This window comes from Littorina saxatilis, linkage group LG5 (genome assembly GCF_037325665.1).
Source record: "Littorina saxatilis isolate snail1 linkage group LG5, US_GU_Lsax_2.0, whole genome shotgun sequence".
Lineage (NCBI taxonomy): Eukaryota > Metazoa > Mollusca > Gastropoda > Littorinimorpha > Littorinidae > Littorina > Littorina saxatilis.
In genome coordinates, this window is record NC_090249.1 from 19855743 (window position 1) to 19873242 (window position 17500).

Consider the following 17500-nt stretch of genomic DNA (forward strand, 5'->3'; position numbering starts at 1 on the left):
CATACTGAAATGCAATACCGAAGTCCGGCCTTCGTCGAAGATTGCTTGGCCAAAATTTAATCAATTTGATTGAAAATTGAGGGTGTGACAGTGCCCCCTCAACTTTTACAAAAAGCCGGATATGACGTCATAAAAGATATTTATCGAAAAAATGAAAAAAACATCTGGGGATATTATACACAGGAACTCTTATGTAACATTTCATAAAAATCGGTCCAGTAGTTTACTCTGAATCGCTCTACACACACACACGCACAGACACACACACAGACACACACACAGACACACACACACACACACACACACACACACACACACACACACACATACACCACGACCCTCGTCTCGATTCCCCCTCTATGTTAAAACATTTAGTCAAAACTTGACTAAATGTAAAAAGGAAAACAAGTCGCGTAAGGCGAAAATACAACATTTAGTCAAGTAGCTGTCGAACTCACAGAATGAAACTGAACGCAATGCAACGCAGCAAGACCGTATACTCGTAGCGTCGTCAGTCCACCGCTCATGGCAAAGGCAGTGAAATTGACAAGAAGAGCGGGGTAGTAGTTGCGCTGAGAAGGATAGCACGCTTTTCTGTACCTCTCTTCGTTTTAACTTTCTGAGCGTGTTTTCGATCCAAACATATCATATCTATATGTTTTTGGAATCAGGAACCTACAAGGAATAAGATGAAAGTGTTTTTAAATTGATTTCGAAAATTTAATTTTGATCATAATTTTTATATTTTTAATTTTCAGAGCTTGTTTTTAATCCAAATATAACATATTTATATGTTTTTGGAATCAGAAAATGATGGAGAATAAGATGAACGTAAATTTGGATCGTTTTATAAAAAATGATTTTTTTTTACAATTTTCAGATTTTTAATGACCAAAGTCATTAATTAATTTTTAAGCCACCAAGCTGAAATGCAATACCAAAGTCCGGGCTTCGTCGGAGATTACTTGACCAAAATTTCAACCAATTTGGTTAAAAAATGAGAGCGTGACAGTGCCGCTTCAACTTTCACGAAAAGCCGGATATGACGTCATCAAAGACATTTATCAAAAAAATGAAAAATATGTCTGAGGATATCATACCCAGGAACTCTCATGTCAAATTTCATAAAGATCGGTCCAGTAGTTTAGTCTGAATCGCTCTACACACACACACAGACAGACAGACACACACACATACACCACGACCCTCGTCTCGATTCCCCCCTCTATGTTAAAACATTTAGTCAAAACTTGACTAAATGTAAAAAGGAAAGAAAGACAAAAAGAAAGAAAAAAAACTTAAAGAAAGAAAAAAACAGACAAATAAATTTGGTGTTCTGAGTAATTACAAATCTACAGGACTATTTCTATGTATGGGTATGGTGTTTCCCAACGCCTTGATTTTTCTTAAGGTCTATTCGTTGAAGCCATGTGTAGTTTGTAAGCTAGTAAGTAAATAAGTAAGTAAGTAAGTAACACAGGATCAGACATTAGTAAGATTTAGATGTGGTACTTTTCAGCACGGGTACGGGAACGTGTACGGGTAACGTCATCAAATCAAGTTTCTACGTCACGCGTTTGCCAAGATCTGCAGTCTTGGTGGGAGCAAAACAACATGATTTGGAACATTGGAGAAAAAAAGTGAGTCACGGGTGACGCAATATCTACACGTACACGTACAGGTCTTTGAGACAAATGGATTTGTACATATTTTATTCTAAATTAATGTTTAGAATTTGTGTGCAGCTTTGCTTGTCATACTTTCAATCTGCATAGTGTGGCCTGATTATTGTAAGCTCTGCTTTCATTGGTTACCTCGTTTGGAATTGACCAATGGAGGAGGAGGTTGCTATGGTCTGATTATTGTAAGCTCTGCTTTCATTGGTTACCTCGTTTGGAATTGACCAATGGAAGAGGAGGTTACTAAATTGGAGGAACTTTAGGTAGCCATGTTTGTTGTGTGAGTCAGAACATTCTCAATTGTCACTGAAGGAAGTTGTGTCTGGCCAAGTCTACACATCTGTAGAATGCTTCTCAACCAGCACTGAGGCCAACTGTATTTGCCTCATGCATTGACAAATCATGGTTGATTTATTGCTGTGATTACACAGGTATTTATTGATTTGTGTTTGTACAGTAGTCTTGATTGATGAAATGATTTTTGAGAATAATGTTGTGAATTGGATCAGAAGACGTGTGAGGTGTTGTCAGCCATTTCGGAAAAGAATGTTTGTATTTTCCTTTGTAATGTAGTATCTGGTAATTTGTAATGTAGTATCTGGTAATTGGGCTGAAATGATATTGTAATAGCATAGGCTAGTTGATGGATGAATGTGGTATTATTGAGTAAGAGTTAATTAATATTTTATGGGGAAGTTTGACTAAAATTGAGTGGTTGGAGTCAACATGGAAACTGAGTGGTTGAAAATCATGGAAAAGGATTTATGGATTCAACTTGGGAAGAAAGGATAAAATTTCAGTGTTCTTCAAGAGACATATGATGGTATAAACTTTTTATACAGCACCCCGGTTGGAGCCAGGATGTCACTCCGATGTGGGAAGAGAATAAGAAGAGAACATCCCCTCCTTGTCATCACTGCACTGGAAGGACAGATGCAACGGCAAGGTTGAAACTCAGCGCGGGAGTTCTTGGGCCAGGTGGTAACCCACTCCATGTCTCACCATTACCGTGTATCTTCACTGGCGTGACATGGGCCAAGATTATGTACCCGCTGAACTGTAAGTAGCGTGTGCGCTAAGAATCCACGGAGATAAACATTGAGACAACTTCATTGAGGAACAGAATTTCCTCCACTCAACCACTCAACATATTATTATTCCCCAGTGAAATCAACGGACTGTTTATTGTGTGTGAATCGCCATATATGTATTTTGTGTGTATGATCTGAATATAGGTGCAAGGGCAAAGGGAGATAATTTGTTTACGTCTTTGTACCTAGCTTGAGTGCTGTGTGTGTGTGTAGTGTGAATGAATTAGTAAACAGAGATAGAACATGCACTTTTCATAGAATATTTATTTACACACAGACACTTCTTAATATTTATAACTTCAACAAATTTCAGCAAAAACCCCTCGTAACAATCTTTGCTACACGTTCGATCATCTACAACACTGTAATATAACATTACATGACGAGTTGTGATGCTACGTACGTGACACATAGCACGGCATGAGACAAAACAAAATACAAAGTATTACCAGTAACGTACTCCTACTACAATGTGTGGATTATCAAATAACCACATCTGATTAAAGACGCAAAATATTTCTCTTTGCTTTTTGTAAATCCACACCGACCACAGGATCAGTGCATTCTACCATTTGTCTATATGGGCCGCTTTTTAACCCCAAAAAAGACAATCAGTTAATGTGGCTGTGTCATCTTGATTTTACAATTCAACTTGCAATAAATTCTCCCTCCCTATGCTTTCCCGGACGGGTTTCATCTCCATTTCATACAGTTTAGGTGTGACATCGATCTTCGAGCATTAATGACAAATTCAATAGCAACACGAATAACGTATTTCCGAAGATTGAACTTTAGCAATCAACATTATTGTTTTTGTTTTGCGCACGCGTCTGTGCGTGTGTATGTGCGTGCGTCAGTACGTGCGTGCATGTGTACGTTAACTCATCGGAAGCAGGAATGTTCTGTACTGTTTCGTTGACTTTCTCTTTCTTTATTATGCATTGTGACCTGGGATTATTTGTTTGAAAGCTTGGAAGCAAAACGCATAATGTGTCCGCGAGTGTCTCTGTGCAGACTCTTAACAAATCGATGTTTTGACACCACACATTGTCTGAGCTGCTGTTCACACAGACGCGCAGAAGTTGTTTTGAATGTTACTAACAGGAGTTGACAGTCAATATCTAGCACATTGCGCTGGGCTTTTGCTATAAACCTTATTTACCTTCCCATTAGAAGGTGTTAGGCGTTGCAGGTGTCGTGATGATGTGCGTGAATATTTAGTTATATAGGTTGCAGTGGGGGGGGGGGGGGGATAAGATACCATCAGCTGGGGCAAGGCACTGTCCGTCAGTAACACTGCGTGAGATTCAAAGTATAAACAATACTAAGTTTTGTCTCATAGTATTGAAACTATTAGCCGGTTCAGTTTCAAAGCCGTTAGAAACACGATACCTCAGTGCAGTTTCACAGCCTCGAAATACTACAATTCACTCAGACAGTCCCGGCTGTAACATGAAATCTACCTTGTTTGAATCATGTGTTCTTCCTGTTTGACAATTCAAAACCACATCCCAAAGCTCCATGGTCACATAGGTCAGTGTCATGGTCAACATAGCACGAGAGTTCTGATTCACAGTCTGTGTCTCTCTGGCGGTCTTGTCTGTCTTGTTTCATGATACCTCTTCAATTAAATTCGAAATCTATCTCAGTCTGTCTGTCTGTCTGTCTGTCTGTCTGTCTGTCTGTCTCTCTCTCTCTCTCTCTCTCTCTCTCTCTCTCTCTCTCTCTCTCTCTCTCTCTCTCCCATCCACTCCCCCATCCACTTAACTCCCCCCCCCCCCAACTTCAAAACAGCCCCCTCTCCCCCTTCAACACCCCCCTTCTGGGTCAAAGCGGAGAAATGAGCTGCTTAGAGAGAGAAGGGTCCTGAAGCTCATCAGATGCTGGCGTATTTCACTGAAATTATAGCCCGGGGAACTTGTAAATAAAACACACACGTCAGGCTCACTGTGCCGTTATAGGAGGATAAGGGGGGGAGGGGGGGGGGCATTCCTGAGATAGAGGACTTGGCTGTTCAGTTAAAGACAGTATTGATCACACCCCAGGTTTTGTTGTCTAACCCCCACCACTGCCCATTCCCCTTCTCACCCCTCCCGCACCTGCTACATGTTTCCTCTTCAGGAACACCCCTCCAGCTTGAGTCCCGCCACTCACGCACGCACGCGCGCACACTAACACACACACAAACACACACGTAGGCCTACACACACACTGACACACATACACGCACACCGCATTGTCGATGCGTTTCTGCAGTGTTTTCTATCCGTGCTAGCAAGATGATTCAGCAAAGTAGGTTTACTCGTACCTCCCTGCATCGATTGTCATCAGAATAGATCGGAACACAAAGGAGACAACACTGGATGAAAGGCAGGCATAGGCACGCGAACACCTTGGTATTTCTTTTATCGTCTTGTCGACAATGGCCTCTCATCGATCCAAACAAGAGAAGGAAGACAGAGATTGAGAAACGGAAGACAGAGCCTGAGAAAAGGAAGAGAGACTGAGAAAAGGAAGACATAGTTTGAGAAAAGGAAGACAGAGACTGAGAAAAGGAAGACAGAGACTGAGAAAAGGAAGAGAGAGACTGAGAAAAGGAAGAGAGACTGAGAAAAGGAAGAGAGACTGAGAAAAGGAAGACAGAGACTGAGAAAAGGAAGAGAGAGACTGAGAAAAGGAAGAGAGACTGAGAAAAGGAAGACAGAGACTGAGAAAAGGAAGAGAGAGACTGAGAAAAGGAAGAGAGACTGAGAAAAGGAAGAGAGACTGAGAAAAGGAAGACAGAGACTGAGAAAAGGAAGACATAGTTTGAGAAAAGGAAGAGAGAGACTGAGAAAAGGAAGACAGAGACTGAGAAAAGGAAGAGAGAGACTGAGAAAAGGAAGACAGAGACTGAGAAAAGGAAGACAGAGACTGAGAAAAGGAAGACAGAGACTGAGAAAAGGAAGACAGAGACTGAGAAAAGGAAGACAGAGACTGAGAAAAGGAAGACAGAGACTGAGAAAAGGAAGACATAGTTTGAGAAAAGGAAGACAGACTGAGAAAAGGAAGAGAGACTGAGAAAAGGAAGACAGAGACTGAGAAAAGAAGGACAGAAAATAGGAAAGAACGAAATAAAGAAAGAACAAAAGAGAACAAAATAATTGCCTGTATAGGTATAAGACTTTTGGGAGCACCGCATTAGGATCGACAATGTTCATAGAGTTGACTTTCATTTCTAATAATTTGTCTAAAGTCACTAACCCGGCTTTTATAACACAGACGTATATTTCACGCGATGTGTGTGAGTGTGTGTGTGTGTGTGTGTGTGTCACTGTGCGTGTGTGTGTGTGTGTGTGTGTGTGTGTGTGTGTGTGTGTGTGTGTGTGTGCGTGCGTGCGTGCGTGCGTGCGCGCGAGTGTGTGTGTGTGTGTGTGTTTAATACGCCCGTGCGTGCGTCTTTGTCTTCATACTTCCGAGCAGAATGCTTATTTCACAGATATCCGCATGCGTCCCAATGTGTCGGGTCCGTTTTAGTGTCATTGAGTGTGTCAACAAATGTGTCTCTTTTGTACTGACATTTTTTCTGCGTCTCATTCCATGACAGTGCGTCCTCATGTGTGTATAAGCGTCTGCGTCTCTTTTGCTCAGCAATTCTTTCTGCGTCTATGTCATGGGTGTCACGTGTAAGTAGTCTGCGTCTCTATCGCACATCTACTTCGTTCTGTGTTCGTGCGTCCTGTTGTGTTGTGTGTTTGTGATTTGGTCTGATTTGCACACCCATTTTTCTGCGTCTCCGTTTTCGCGCCCTTAAACACGTTCATGTCTTGTTGCTGTGCATTATTCACACGCACACATAAACCCCGTTCTTCTGAGTCAATAGCTCTCGGTTTTCGTTTTGTTTCGACAAGAACTGATCGGTTTTTAAAACGGCTGGGAAGAAAAAGGCCAGCTCATACGTACATACCTTCAAACTATGAAAACTATAGCATCAATACAGGGTCGCCCTGAATAGCAAATATTGATTTTTCGGGCTATGAATGAAACCGGCTTTACAACAGGTTTTGCTTGTTGTTCTTCTAGCTAGGTCTTACACTCTTCGGGAATGCGTAGTGCAAGTATGCGTGTGCTGCCTCAATTCCTGTTATGCTGAAAAAAGGCCTCATTGTCTGCCTGTCTGTTAGTGTGATTGCTTGTTTGTTTTTGTTTGTTTGGTGTTTGTTTGTTTGGTGTTTGTTTGTTTGGTGTTTGTTTGTTTGTTTGTTTTTGTTCCAAGTATGCGTGCACAGCCTCAATTCCGGTTGTGTGAAAACAGCCCCGTTTATCTGCCCTGTCCCGTTTGTCCTTTTCCTTTTATTAGGGGGGGGGGGGGGGGGGGGAGGGGGTGTTTGTTTGTTGGTCCGTCTCGTTTTTTCCCGCAAATCTTTATTGGACGTGTTTTCTTTTCCTTCGATCCAGCTGCACCGACATGAAATGCGTAGTAAGCGGTGTTTGTATATTGAGTATGTGACGTCCATATCGACCGAACTTTGCTCGACATAATCATAATTTGCTGCGCGTAACTACGGTTTCAACGTTGAGCATCTCTCTCTCTCTCTCTCTCTCTCTCTCTCTCTCTCTCTCTCTCTCTCTCTCTCTCTCTCTCTCTCTCTCTCTGTCTCTCTCTCTCTCTCTCTCTCTCTCTCTCTCTCTCTCTCTCTCTCTCTCTCTCTCTCTCTCTCTCTCTCTCTCCCTCTCTCTCCCTCCATCACTTCCTTCAGACAATTAGTAATATAAACTTGGTACTTTGTGGAAGGGTCATGCAAAAGCTGAAGCTTATGTTCCCCAAATATGAAGTGATTCGGTCAATAGAGGTAGAAGTTATTCAAGCAAATTGGGTTGCATTTTTGGGGGGGTCACCCTGTATATATCCCTTGCTTACAGAACTGCCATCATAGCCAGGAAAGAATTTGCCGTCAGCATGTTCCCTGCGAAGACTTGCTTGCTCATCTTTGAAACACTGGGAACAAATCGAGCAAGTAGACAGCACTGTCATCGTAAGCAAGAAATGTAGACATTTGGCAAGCAGGGCATGCACAAACAATGGCTTATTTTTAAAAGCTGTGAAGAAAAGGTCAGTTATGTAACCATATATATCCTGGACTGATGTCAATGACATCCTGGGATAGAAAAGTAAACGGGTCCGCAGCAAGCATAGTGTTTAATTATTACTTTAAGCACTATTCTTACTAGTTAGAAAAGATTTAGCAAAGAAAATAATGTAAAACAAAATTGAGGGCTCATATTGAGCCACTTTGGAAAACATTCAGGCAAGCAGTGTGTACATATTTTAGTCCTGAAACATTGAGAAGAAATGCCGCAAGTAGAAAACATGTTTCTTATTTCCAGCACATTTTTCAGAGAGCATAATCCACAACAAGTCGCGTAAGGCGAAAATACAACATTTAGTCAAGTAGCTGTCGAACTCACAGAATGAAACTGAACGCAACGCAACGCAGCAAGACCGTATACTCGTAGCATCGTCACTCCACCGCCCGTGGCAAAGGCAGTGCCAGTGGAATTGACAAGAAGAGCGGGGTATTCGTTGCGCTGAGAAGGATAGCACGCTTTTCTGTACCTCTCTTCGTTTTAACTTTCTGAGCGTGTTTTTAATCCAAACATATCATATCTATATGTTTTTGGAATCAGGAACCGACAAGGAATAAGATGAAAGTGTTTTTAAATTGATTTCGAAAAAAAATTTTGATAATAATTTTTATATATTTAATTTTCAGAGCTTGTTGTTAATCCAAATATAACATATTTATATGTTTTTGGAATCAGAAAATGATGGAGAATAAGATGAACGTAAATTTGGATCGTTTTATAAAACTTTTTTTTTTTTTACAATTTTCAGATTTTTAATGACCAAAGTCATTAATTAATTTTTAAGCCACCAAGTTGAAATGTAATACCGAAGTCCGGGCTTTGTCGAAGATTACTTGACCAAAATTTCAACCAATTTGGTTGAAAAATGAGGGCGTGACAGTGCCGCCTCAACTTTCACGAAAAGCCGGATATGACGTCATCAAAGACATTTATCAAAAAAATGAAAAAAACGTCTGAGGATATCATACCCAGGAACTCTCATGTCAAATTTCATAAAGATCGGTCCAGTAGTTTAGTCTGAATCGCTCTACACACACACAGAGACACACACACACACACACGCACATACACCACGACCATCGTCTCGATTCCCCCCTCTACGTTAAAACATTTAGTCAAAACTTGACTAAATGTAAAAAGGAGGGCTCATCTTGAGAAACTTGGGCAACAGTTTGGGCAAGCATTGTGCGTATCTTCTTTTGTGAGCACTGTCATCATAAGCCAGAAAATAACAAGTCGCGTAAGGCGAAAATACAATATTTAGTCAAGTAGCTGTCGAACTCACAGAATGAAACTGAACGCAACGCAACGCAGCAAGACCGTATACTCGTAGCATCGTCACTCCACCGCCCGTGGCAAAGGCAGTGCCCGTGGAATTGACAAGAAGAGCTAGGGGTATTCGTTGCGCTGAGAAGGATAGCACGCTTTTCTGTACCTCTCTTCGTTTTAACTTTCTGAGCGTGTTTTTAATCCAAACATATCATATCTATATGTTTTTGGAATCAGGAACCAACAAGGAATAAGATGAAAGTGTTTTTAAATTGATTTCGAAAAAACAAATTTGATAATAATTTTTATATATTTAATTTTCAGAGCTTGTTTTTAATCCAAATATAACATATTTATATGTTTTTGGAATCAGCAAATGATGGAGAATAAGATAAACGTAAATTTGGATCGTTTTATAAATTTTAATTTTTTTTTACAATTTTCCGATTTTTAATGACCAAAGTCATTAATTAATTTTTAAGCCACCAAGCTGAAATGCAATACCGAAGTCCGGGCTTCGTCGAAGATTACTTGACCAAAATTTCAACCAATTTGGTTGAAAAATGAGGGCGTGACAGTGCCGCCTCAACTTTCACGAAAAGCCGGATATGACGTCATCAAAGACATTTATCAAAAAAATGAAAAAAACGTATGGGGATTTCATACCCAGGAACTCTCATGTCAAATTTCATAAAGATCGGTCCAGTAGTTTAGTCTGAATCGCTCTACACACACACACACACAGACACACAGACACACAGACACACGCACATACACCACGACCCTCGTTTCGATTCCCCCCTCTACGTTAAAACATTTAGTCAAAACTTGACTAAATGTAAAAAGGAGGGCTCATCTTGAGAAACTTGGGCAACAGTTTGGGCAAGCATTGTGCGTATCTTCTTTTGTGAGCACTGTCATCATAAGCCAGAAAACAAAAATGGAGACGGAGGCACGTTAGCTCAATTGGTAAGAGTACTGGATCAAGGGTTCGAATCCGGGCCTGGACGGACTGACACTGGTCAACTGTATGTACAAACTCGGAGACAGTATTCATGTCCTATCCCCGTGTAATCGATGTGGCACGGGAAAGATCTCGACCATTCTGCCAGAAGTGCAGGTGGTTAATTACACCTGAACACACACACACCTGGGGAGCGCGACTCTTGTTGTTACTACCATTCCACTGAAAGAAGGCAACCCGAATTTTGTAGCAATGGAATAATAATAAAGTAATACAGAAGAAAACATATTCCACACAAAGCAGGAACTCCTCTCATCTCAATGACGCCAAAACTGAAGAAATCGGACAGGCAGCATTTATTGACGGCATTGTCATCATAGACACACATCGGCAAAAACCGTGGACCTAAGACAATAAACCAAGAACGATTGACCTGTAGCCAGCATGTTCTACTCAAGAGATGGCCCATCTTGAGACAGTATGAAGAAGTCCGGTAAGCAGTGCCGTCTTCCTAGCCGCTGGACATTAATCTGAACAGGTCAACAGCAGGCATATTCCAAACAAAATATCATCACTCATATCAGCTGGGACTGAAGAAATCGAGCATGTAGATGTAGTAAGCGTATCATTCGTCGTCACAGGCCAGACGTGTATACATACTTGTCTGCGGCAGTGCCAGTGTATTCATCACACGCTCATTTTGAGACACACCGGTAGTACTACGATGTCATCATTATAAGCCAGAAATATGAACCTGCAGCAAGCATTGTATTCCACACAAAGAATCTCTCTCAAAGACGCCAGGACTGAAGAACTGGGGCGAGTCAGTAGTAGTGAGTAGGCATATATTCTTCGCAGCCAATACCGCTGAGTACGGCAGAAAATGGAAAAGCGAGGAGCCCGTTGTCGCGTGTGCTCTCTCCTTCACTGACAATCAATGGATTCCCTGCTCACTCTCTCCCCTTTCTCGCACCGTAAGCAGGAAAATACGCAGTACCCAACTGCATGCCAGGGCATTACACACAACACCACTTGTCGCCTCGTCCAGTAGTAGTTCCAGAAAGCCGCCACAGGAGACAGAGGCCGAAATCCTAGTTACACTTGAATATGGTAGTGTATGGTTTGCTCATCAAAATCAAAATCAAAAACAGTTCCAGAAAGCGAGAGAAGACAGATGTCGTAGTCCTGGATTGCACTTGAATATAGTCGTGTATGTTTGTTCACCAAAATAAACAAATAGTCCCAGAAAGCAAACGAAGGCTAGGGCCGTAATCATAGATGCGAGAGAATATATCTATGGACAACAAGTAGAGGTTACATGCCGAGTCTCAGTGATTATTAAAAATAATGGTCGAAGTTAGCGGATCATGAAAAATGCGAGCTTTAGCGAGCTTTTTCATGACCGCGAACTGAGACCATTATTTGTTATAATCACTGAGACGAGGTGTGTAACCTCTTTATTCCTCCTTTCTTCAGTTATTCAAAGAAAAGAGGAGTTTTTTTGCGAAAGTTTGATCGAATCCTATTCACTCAACCAGTCAACCTGCGCAGGCGATCGATTAATGCGCGGTTGTATAGTTCCGTGCAAATCATTCCATTCTGTTAACACTTCTTGTCAGTTTTCCTATTTTGGACTAAAATCAAGTACACAGATATGCTGTTATTCTGCTGTGGCGGCAAAGGCAGATATTGTGTGTTCTGTATATGTTTTGGTATCGCTTAGGATAATGTTCTTTCGTCAAATGGGACTAGCAGACGAACTTTTGCACCCGTGTTCCAACGTTAAAAACTGTATGAAGTTCAGTTTTCTGGGGAAAATAGTGTATGAAACCGCTTTATGTTGTTTAAATTGATGAGATGTGTGCATTTGGTTGTGTGTGATCTATTTATTAAATGAAATATTGTTGAAAACTGACCGTCGGATTGCAATCTGTTGTCGAAGAAACTGAGTGAAAAGAAATTTGAAAGGGTAACTACTCTTGTCGCTAGACAAAGTATGAGAGTTACTTGCCTTGGGAATTTGCTTGTGATGAACGTTTGTGCACAGCAGACCTAGATTCAGAAAACAACCAAACTCATGGATTTTATATGGATATTCATGTGTTCAAGCCTGTAGTTGTTAATTTAAATGCGGTATGTTTGTATTGTTTGCTCCAGAGATGTATACTTCGTACATTAGAGCGTTCGGAACTTTTCAGTCGCAAAAGTAGTACCGACGCAGAACAGCTTCTCAACCCATTGCGCTATCGAGGATTCAGGCTGTTGCTGGGTCGTTATTTGTTTGGTTGCTGGGTGTTTATCGAAAAATAACTAGCTCTACAAGTTTACAGAGGTAAAGAAGCAGAGGGGGGAATAAATTAAAATAGATGCTCTTCAATACAGTTATGTATGGTTTGCTCACCTAAATAAACAAATAGTCCCGGTAAGATGGCTAACACAGAGTAAGAACAAATCCAAGATGCACTTCAACATATGGTAGTGTATGGTTGTTGCCCACGGAAAAAAACAAAGAGTTCCGGAAAGCCAGCGAAAGCAGTGTATGGTTTGATCACCAAAATAGAATAAAGTTACATAAAGACAGAGACATAAAAACCTTGGTGCTCTTGAATATATTTACAGTAGTGTATGGTGGTTTACGTTTGCTTACCGAAATAAACAAATAGTTTCGAAAAACCAGCGAAGACAGGGGCTGAAATCCTAGATGCACTTCTTTTGAGTGGTGTGTCGTTTGCTCACCGAAATAAACAATTAAATTCCAGAAAGCCAGAGCAGACAGAGGCAGAAAACCTAGATGCACTTGAACATATTATGGTAGTGTATGGTTTGCTCACCGAAAAAAACAACGACGAATAGATCTAGAAAGTCACACAAGACGGAGGCCAAAACCCTGGATGCACTTGAATATATATAGCAGTGTATGGTTTGCTCACCAAAATAAACAAACACCGCTTCCAAAAAACGAGAGAAGACACAGGCCGAAATCCTAGATGCACTTGAATCTTGTTATGTATCGATTGCTCACCGAAATAAACAAATAGTTCCGGAAAGCAATCGAAGACAGAGGTCGAAATCCTATATATATGCACTTGAATATGGTAGTGTATGATTCATAATGTATGTACAATAAACGAATAGTTCCAAATAGCCAGAGTCGACAGATGCTGAAAATCTAGATGCCTTTGAAGACAGTACATGTGCGATTTCATCAGTGAAATAAATAAAGGACTTTCAGAGGAATACTGGACGAGTATATCGGCATGCAGCTGGACAACAATAAGGTATGGTTGAGTGCATACATATGTTAGCATAACACACACACACACACACACACACACACACACACACACACACACACACACACACACACACACACACACACACTATCCCCAGTAAGACAGAAAAGGCAGAAAGCCCTCATACACTTGAAGACGGTATGCGTTCGATTTAATTGCCCAACTAAAAAGATAACCTACGGAGGATTTTGGAAGGGTATGCAGGCTTGGAGCATGTCCAAAGTCAGGCATGCCTCTGCGTGTGTATGATAGTAAAATAACATCCTAATCATAAAACGCAAGAAATATAGAAAAGACACTGACACACATTTTGTGGGTGAAGGTCAACGACCCATGTACAAATCGGATACAAATGGGACGTAAACCAAACAACAAACAAACAAACAAACACATACACAAAACAGAAAGGCAGACAAGGCTGGGAACGTGGATCTGCACTTCTTGTGAGGGTCAATGACCTATGCACACATTTGATAAAAACAAAAATGAATGTCTTCCAAACAGCAAACAACGAAGAAACAAACAAAACAGAAAAGCAGACAAGACAGAGAGCATGCATTTGAAGAAAGCAGCGAGTGTGGTTGCGCACCGAAACCAAGGGAAAACAGAACAATTCTAAACAAATGTTGGGGGAGGGGCACGCAAAAAGCAAGACGGATTGGCCAGAAAGCAAGAGAAGAAAGGAATAGAAAACCTAGATACACTTGACAAAATGTCGTGTATGGGTTGCTCATCAAAATTAATAAAAGAGATGTTTGGTGTACGGCTGATCACCGATATAAACAAAGCAGACTGTAGGAATACGATTGCTCACCTGATATGAATAAATAAAGAACCTTCAGAGACAGCCTGAAAGGGTTTGAATGGTGGAGGTAGGCCAGAACCGAGGCATCAGTGTGTGTGTGTGTGTGTGTGTGTGTACGTGTGTGTGTGTGCGTGTGTGTGTGTGCGCGTGTGTGTGCGCGCGCGCGTGTGTGTGTGTGTGTGTGTGTGTGTGTGTGTGTGTGTGTGTGTGTGTGTGTGTGTGTGTGTGTGTGTGTGTTATGTGCGTGTGTAGTATGTGCGTGTGTGTGCAGTAATACAGAAACTAAAGCACACCCCCCCCCCCCCAAGTGCACTGACAGACGGAAACATGGATGGATGCTCACCGAAAAATATAATATAAAGGAGTGTGTTAGGTCGGCAAGCTTAAACAAGACATGGGCGCCTGGACAAGTCTATGTTGCACTCACAACATTACGGGTGCCCTCCTTAACACTTCAAAATCTAAATACACTATAGAAAACAGTACGTGTACTTTAATATGATCATTATACATTTTTAAAAAAGGATCTTAAATAGAAGTTCTGTGAAGTTAGGATGGTCAAAATAAAACATTGATACATGATGTAGTTGTAGACAGATACATAAAGACCCCAACACTTAGATGCATTCGAAGGCAGAAAGTGTACGGCTGCTCATCGAAATAAACGGACACGAATTCCTTCACTGATTCTGGAAGGGGGGTGTTAGGATGTGAATAGATCAAGCCAACGTGTCTGGGTGTGTGTGTGTGTGTGTGTATGTGTGTGTGTGTGTGTGTGTGTGTGTGTGTGTGTGTGTATGTGTGTGTGTGTGTGTGTGTGTGTGTATGTGTATGTGGATGTATATGTGTGTGTGTATATATATGTATATGTGTGTGTGGGTATGTATGCCTGTGTGCGTTCGTGCGTGTGTGTGTGTGCGTGTGCGTGCGTGCGCGCGCGTGTGTGTCTCTGTCTGTCAGTCTGTCTGTCTGTGTCTGTGTAGGCGTGTGTATTCGGTACAGAACAACACAGAACAACAGTGCAGTGCATACAGAAAGAGGGGTGTACCCACCTTAACACCGGTCACGGTGTGATGCGCCATTTCCACGCGGGCAAAACTGCCCTTGCCGAGGGTGGTTCCCTCCATGGCGTAGCGGCCAATGCACTGGATCTTCTTGCCCATGGCACTGGCGGCACCGGTAGCTCCTCAGCGTCAGCAAAGGGTGGCGGGTTCGAATCCTCAGCGGCAGCAGCCAGGGGCGACTACACCCCCACCGCGGACTACACAACTGAGTCGTACTCCCAACACCGGCACCCCTCGCGTCTGGTTGCTGCTCTGCTGGCACCGAGAACCTCCATCGCCAGTGTGGTGCTGATTGTTGGTGGTGTTGTTGTTGTTGTCGTGATTGTCGTCGTCGTTGTTGTCGTCGTGAAGAAAGCACAGCCCGAGGGGTGGGGGAAGCCAGCTTGACGGCAAAGGAAGGAGGGAGAAGGGGGAGTAGGGGTCAAGGGGGTACACACACTGACGAAGGGGGGGGGAAGCAAGTCTACTACCCCCCTTATCAAGGCTTGACGACGACGGCGGAGGGTGGCTGTAGTAGTGAGGGCCCAAAGCCCCAGGCTGTGGCGGTCGTGGTAGTGGTAGCGGCCATGATGGCGGAGCTAGTCTCGTGTGTTGAGGGAAGAAGCAGTGGCCAGCAGCCAGTCACAGTCGCAGCGACAACGACGGCAGCAGCAGCAACATCTACGGCAGGAGCGGCGCGGCATACATTGGCCCGCGTCGCTGTGGAAGAAGAAGCTCTACTGGTGGTGGCTGATGTAGCTGACACATTGCCTGCCGTCGTTCGCCACCCATGTCGCTACATCCACGGACCGTGCTGTATAGTGTCGCACAGACACAACCAGCAACAACCCCCCCAAAAAAGAAAAGCAAGCCAGCACGTTATATACACAGCACTACTACTTACTGTCTGGCACCACGGTATACTACTACACTATACTCTACACTAATACTATCGCACCACCATCACAACATCATCACTCGCGACCGATGACATCACTTCCTCGTCTTCATCATTTTCACACTTGGTTAAATCCAACACTCCGCTTCCAATTCGAGTAGTACACTCTTTTCAAGCACGACCCCACAAAACCTGTTGTCACCGCGCTGACGCCGCCGACGATGATACTTGAATGTTGCAGCTGTGGTTGGCTGTGGTGGTGGCGACGGGGGTAAGGGTTGGGACGCACAGTCGACGCAGAAGCAGCAGTAGCAATAGCAGCGAGATAAGTGTGTAAAAAGCAAAGACGGAGAGTGACTGGCGAAGACGTTACGACATTGTCGTCCTGCCGTATGGCGATCTGAGGCGCGTGCTTTGCTCACGAGCCCCCGTCAATGAAAAGCGGCTCCGCTGCGGACTGCCCGATGCCTAGTATGTGTGTGTGTGTATGTGCTGGAAGGGACTAGGAAGAGAAGAGGAACTGGACGGTGGGAGTGGGGGAGGTAGGAGGAGGGAGGATTCCAGGGGGGTGAGGGAGTAGATCGATGAGGGCTAAATTATCCAGATAGAGTTTGGTCGCTGTCACAGGTTCCGTCACTGCGCCTCACCTTTGGCCGTGACGAAAGCGTGTCTGTCCCTCGCTGTGTGTGGGCCTTGTCTGTCCATCCTCTGTCTGTCTGTCTGTCCATCCTCTGTCTGTCTGTCTGTCCATCCTCTGTCTGTCTGTCTGTCCATCCTCTGTCTGTCTGTCTGTCCATCCTCTGTCTGTCTGTCCATCCTCTGTCTGTCTGTCTGTCCATCCTCTGTCTGTCTGTCTGTCCATCCTCTGTCTGTCTGTCTGTCCATCCTCTGTCTGTCTGTCTGTCTGTCCATCCTCTGTCTGTCTGTCTGTCCATCCTTTGTCTGTCTGTCTGTCCATCCTCTGTCTGTCTGTCTGTCTGTCTTTCTGCACCACGCCCACTTCTGCAACGGGTCACGGAAATATAAGCAAACGGGTGTGTTTAACGGGTGAAATATAAGCACGTGCAACTCGGAAACAAGAAAGTAGTCAATGGTTCGAGGGGTACGAACATATGTATCAGTCAAAGACGGGCAGTGCAAATAAGAGATAGAAAGAAAAAAAGCGCGGGTAAAAAACAACAACAACCAAACAAGAAAACAAAATCCGATAACTCGCCCTTATTACCCTCTGCTCCCTCCCCTTAGCCCCCCCCCCCCCCCCCCCCCTCAACTCCATTTCTCCTCCCCATTTCTCCCGTGCATACATTATTGTAACAAACGAACTTGCCGAC

At 43.1% G+C, this 17500-nt stretch overlaps 1 protein-coding gene across 1 annotated transcript in view; it reads right to left on the reverse strand.

Moving 5' to 3' along the window:
• Positions 1 to 16481, reverse strand: part of LOC138965836 (uncharacterized) — a 55356-nt gene extending 38875 nt beyond the window's left edge. Inside the window, exon 1 of the mRNA XM_070337933.1 lies at positions 15281 to 16481. Coding sequence (XP_070194034.1) covers positions 15281 to 15391 — 111 coding nt within the window. The 5' untranslated portion in view covers positions 15392 to 16481. The remainder of the gene's footprint in view (positions 1 to 15280) is intronic.
• Positions 16482 to 17500: the final 1019 nt, after the last annotated feature.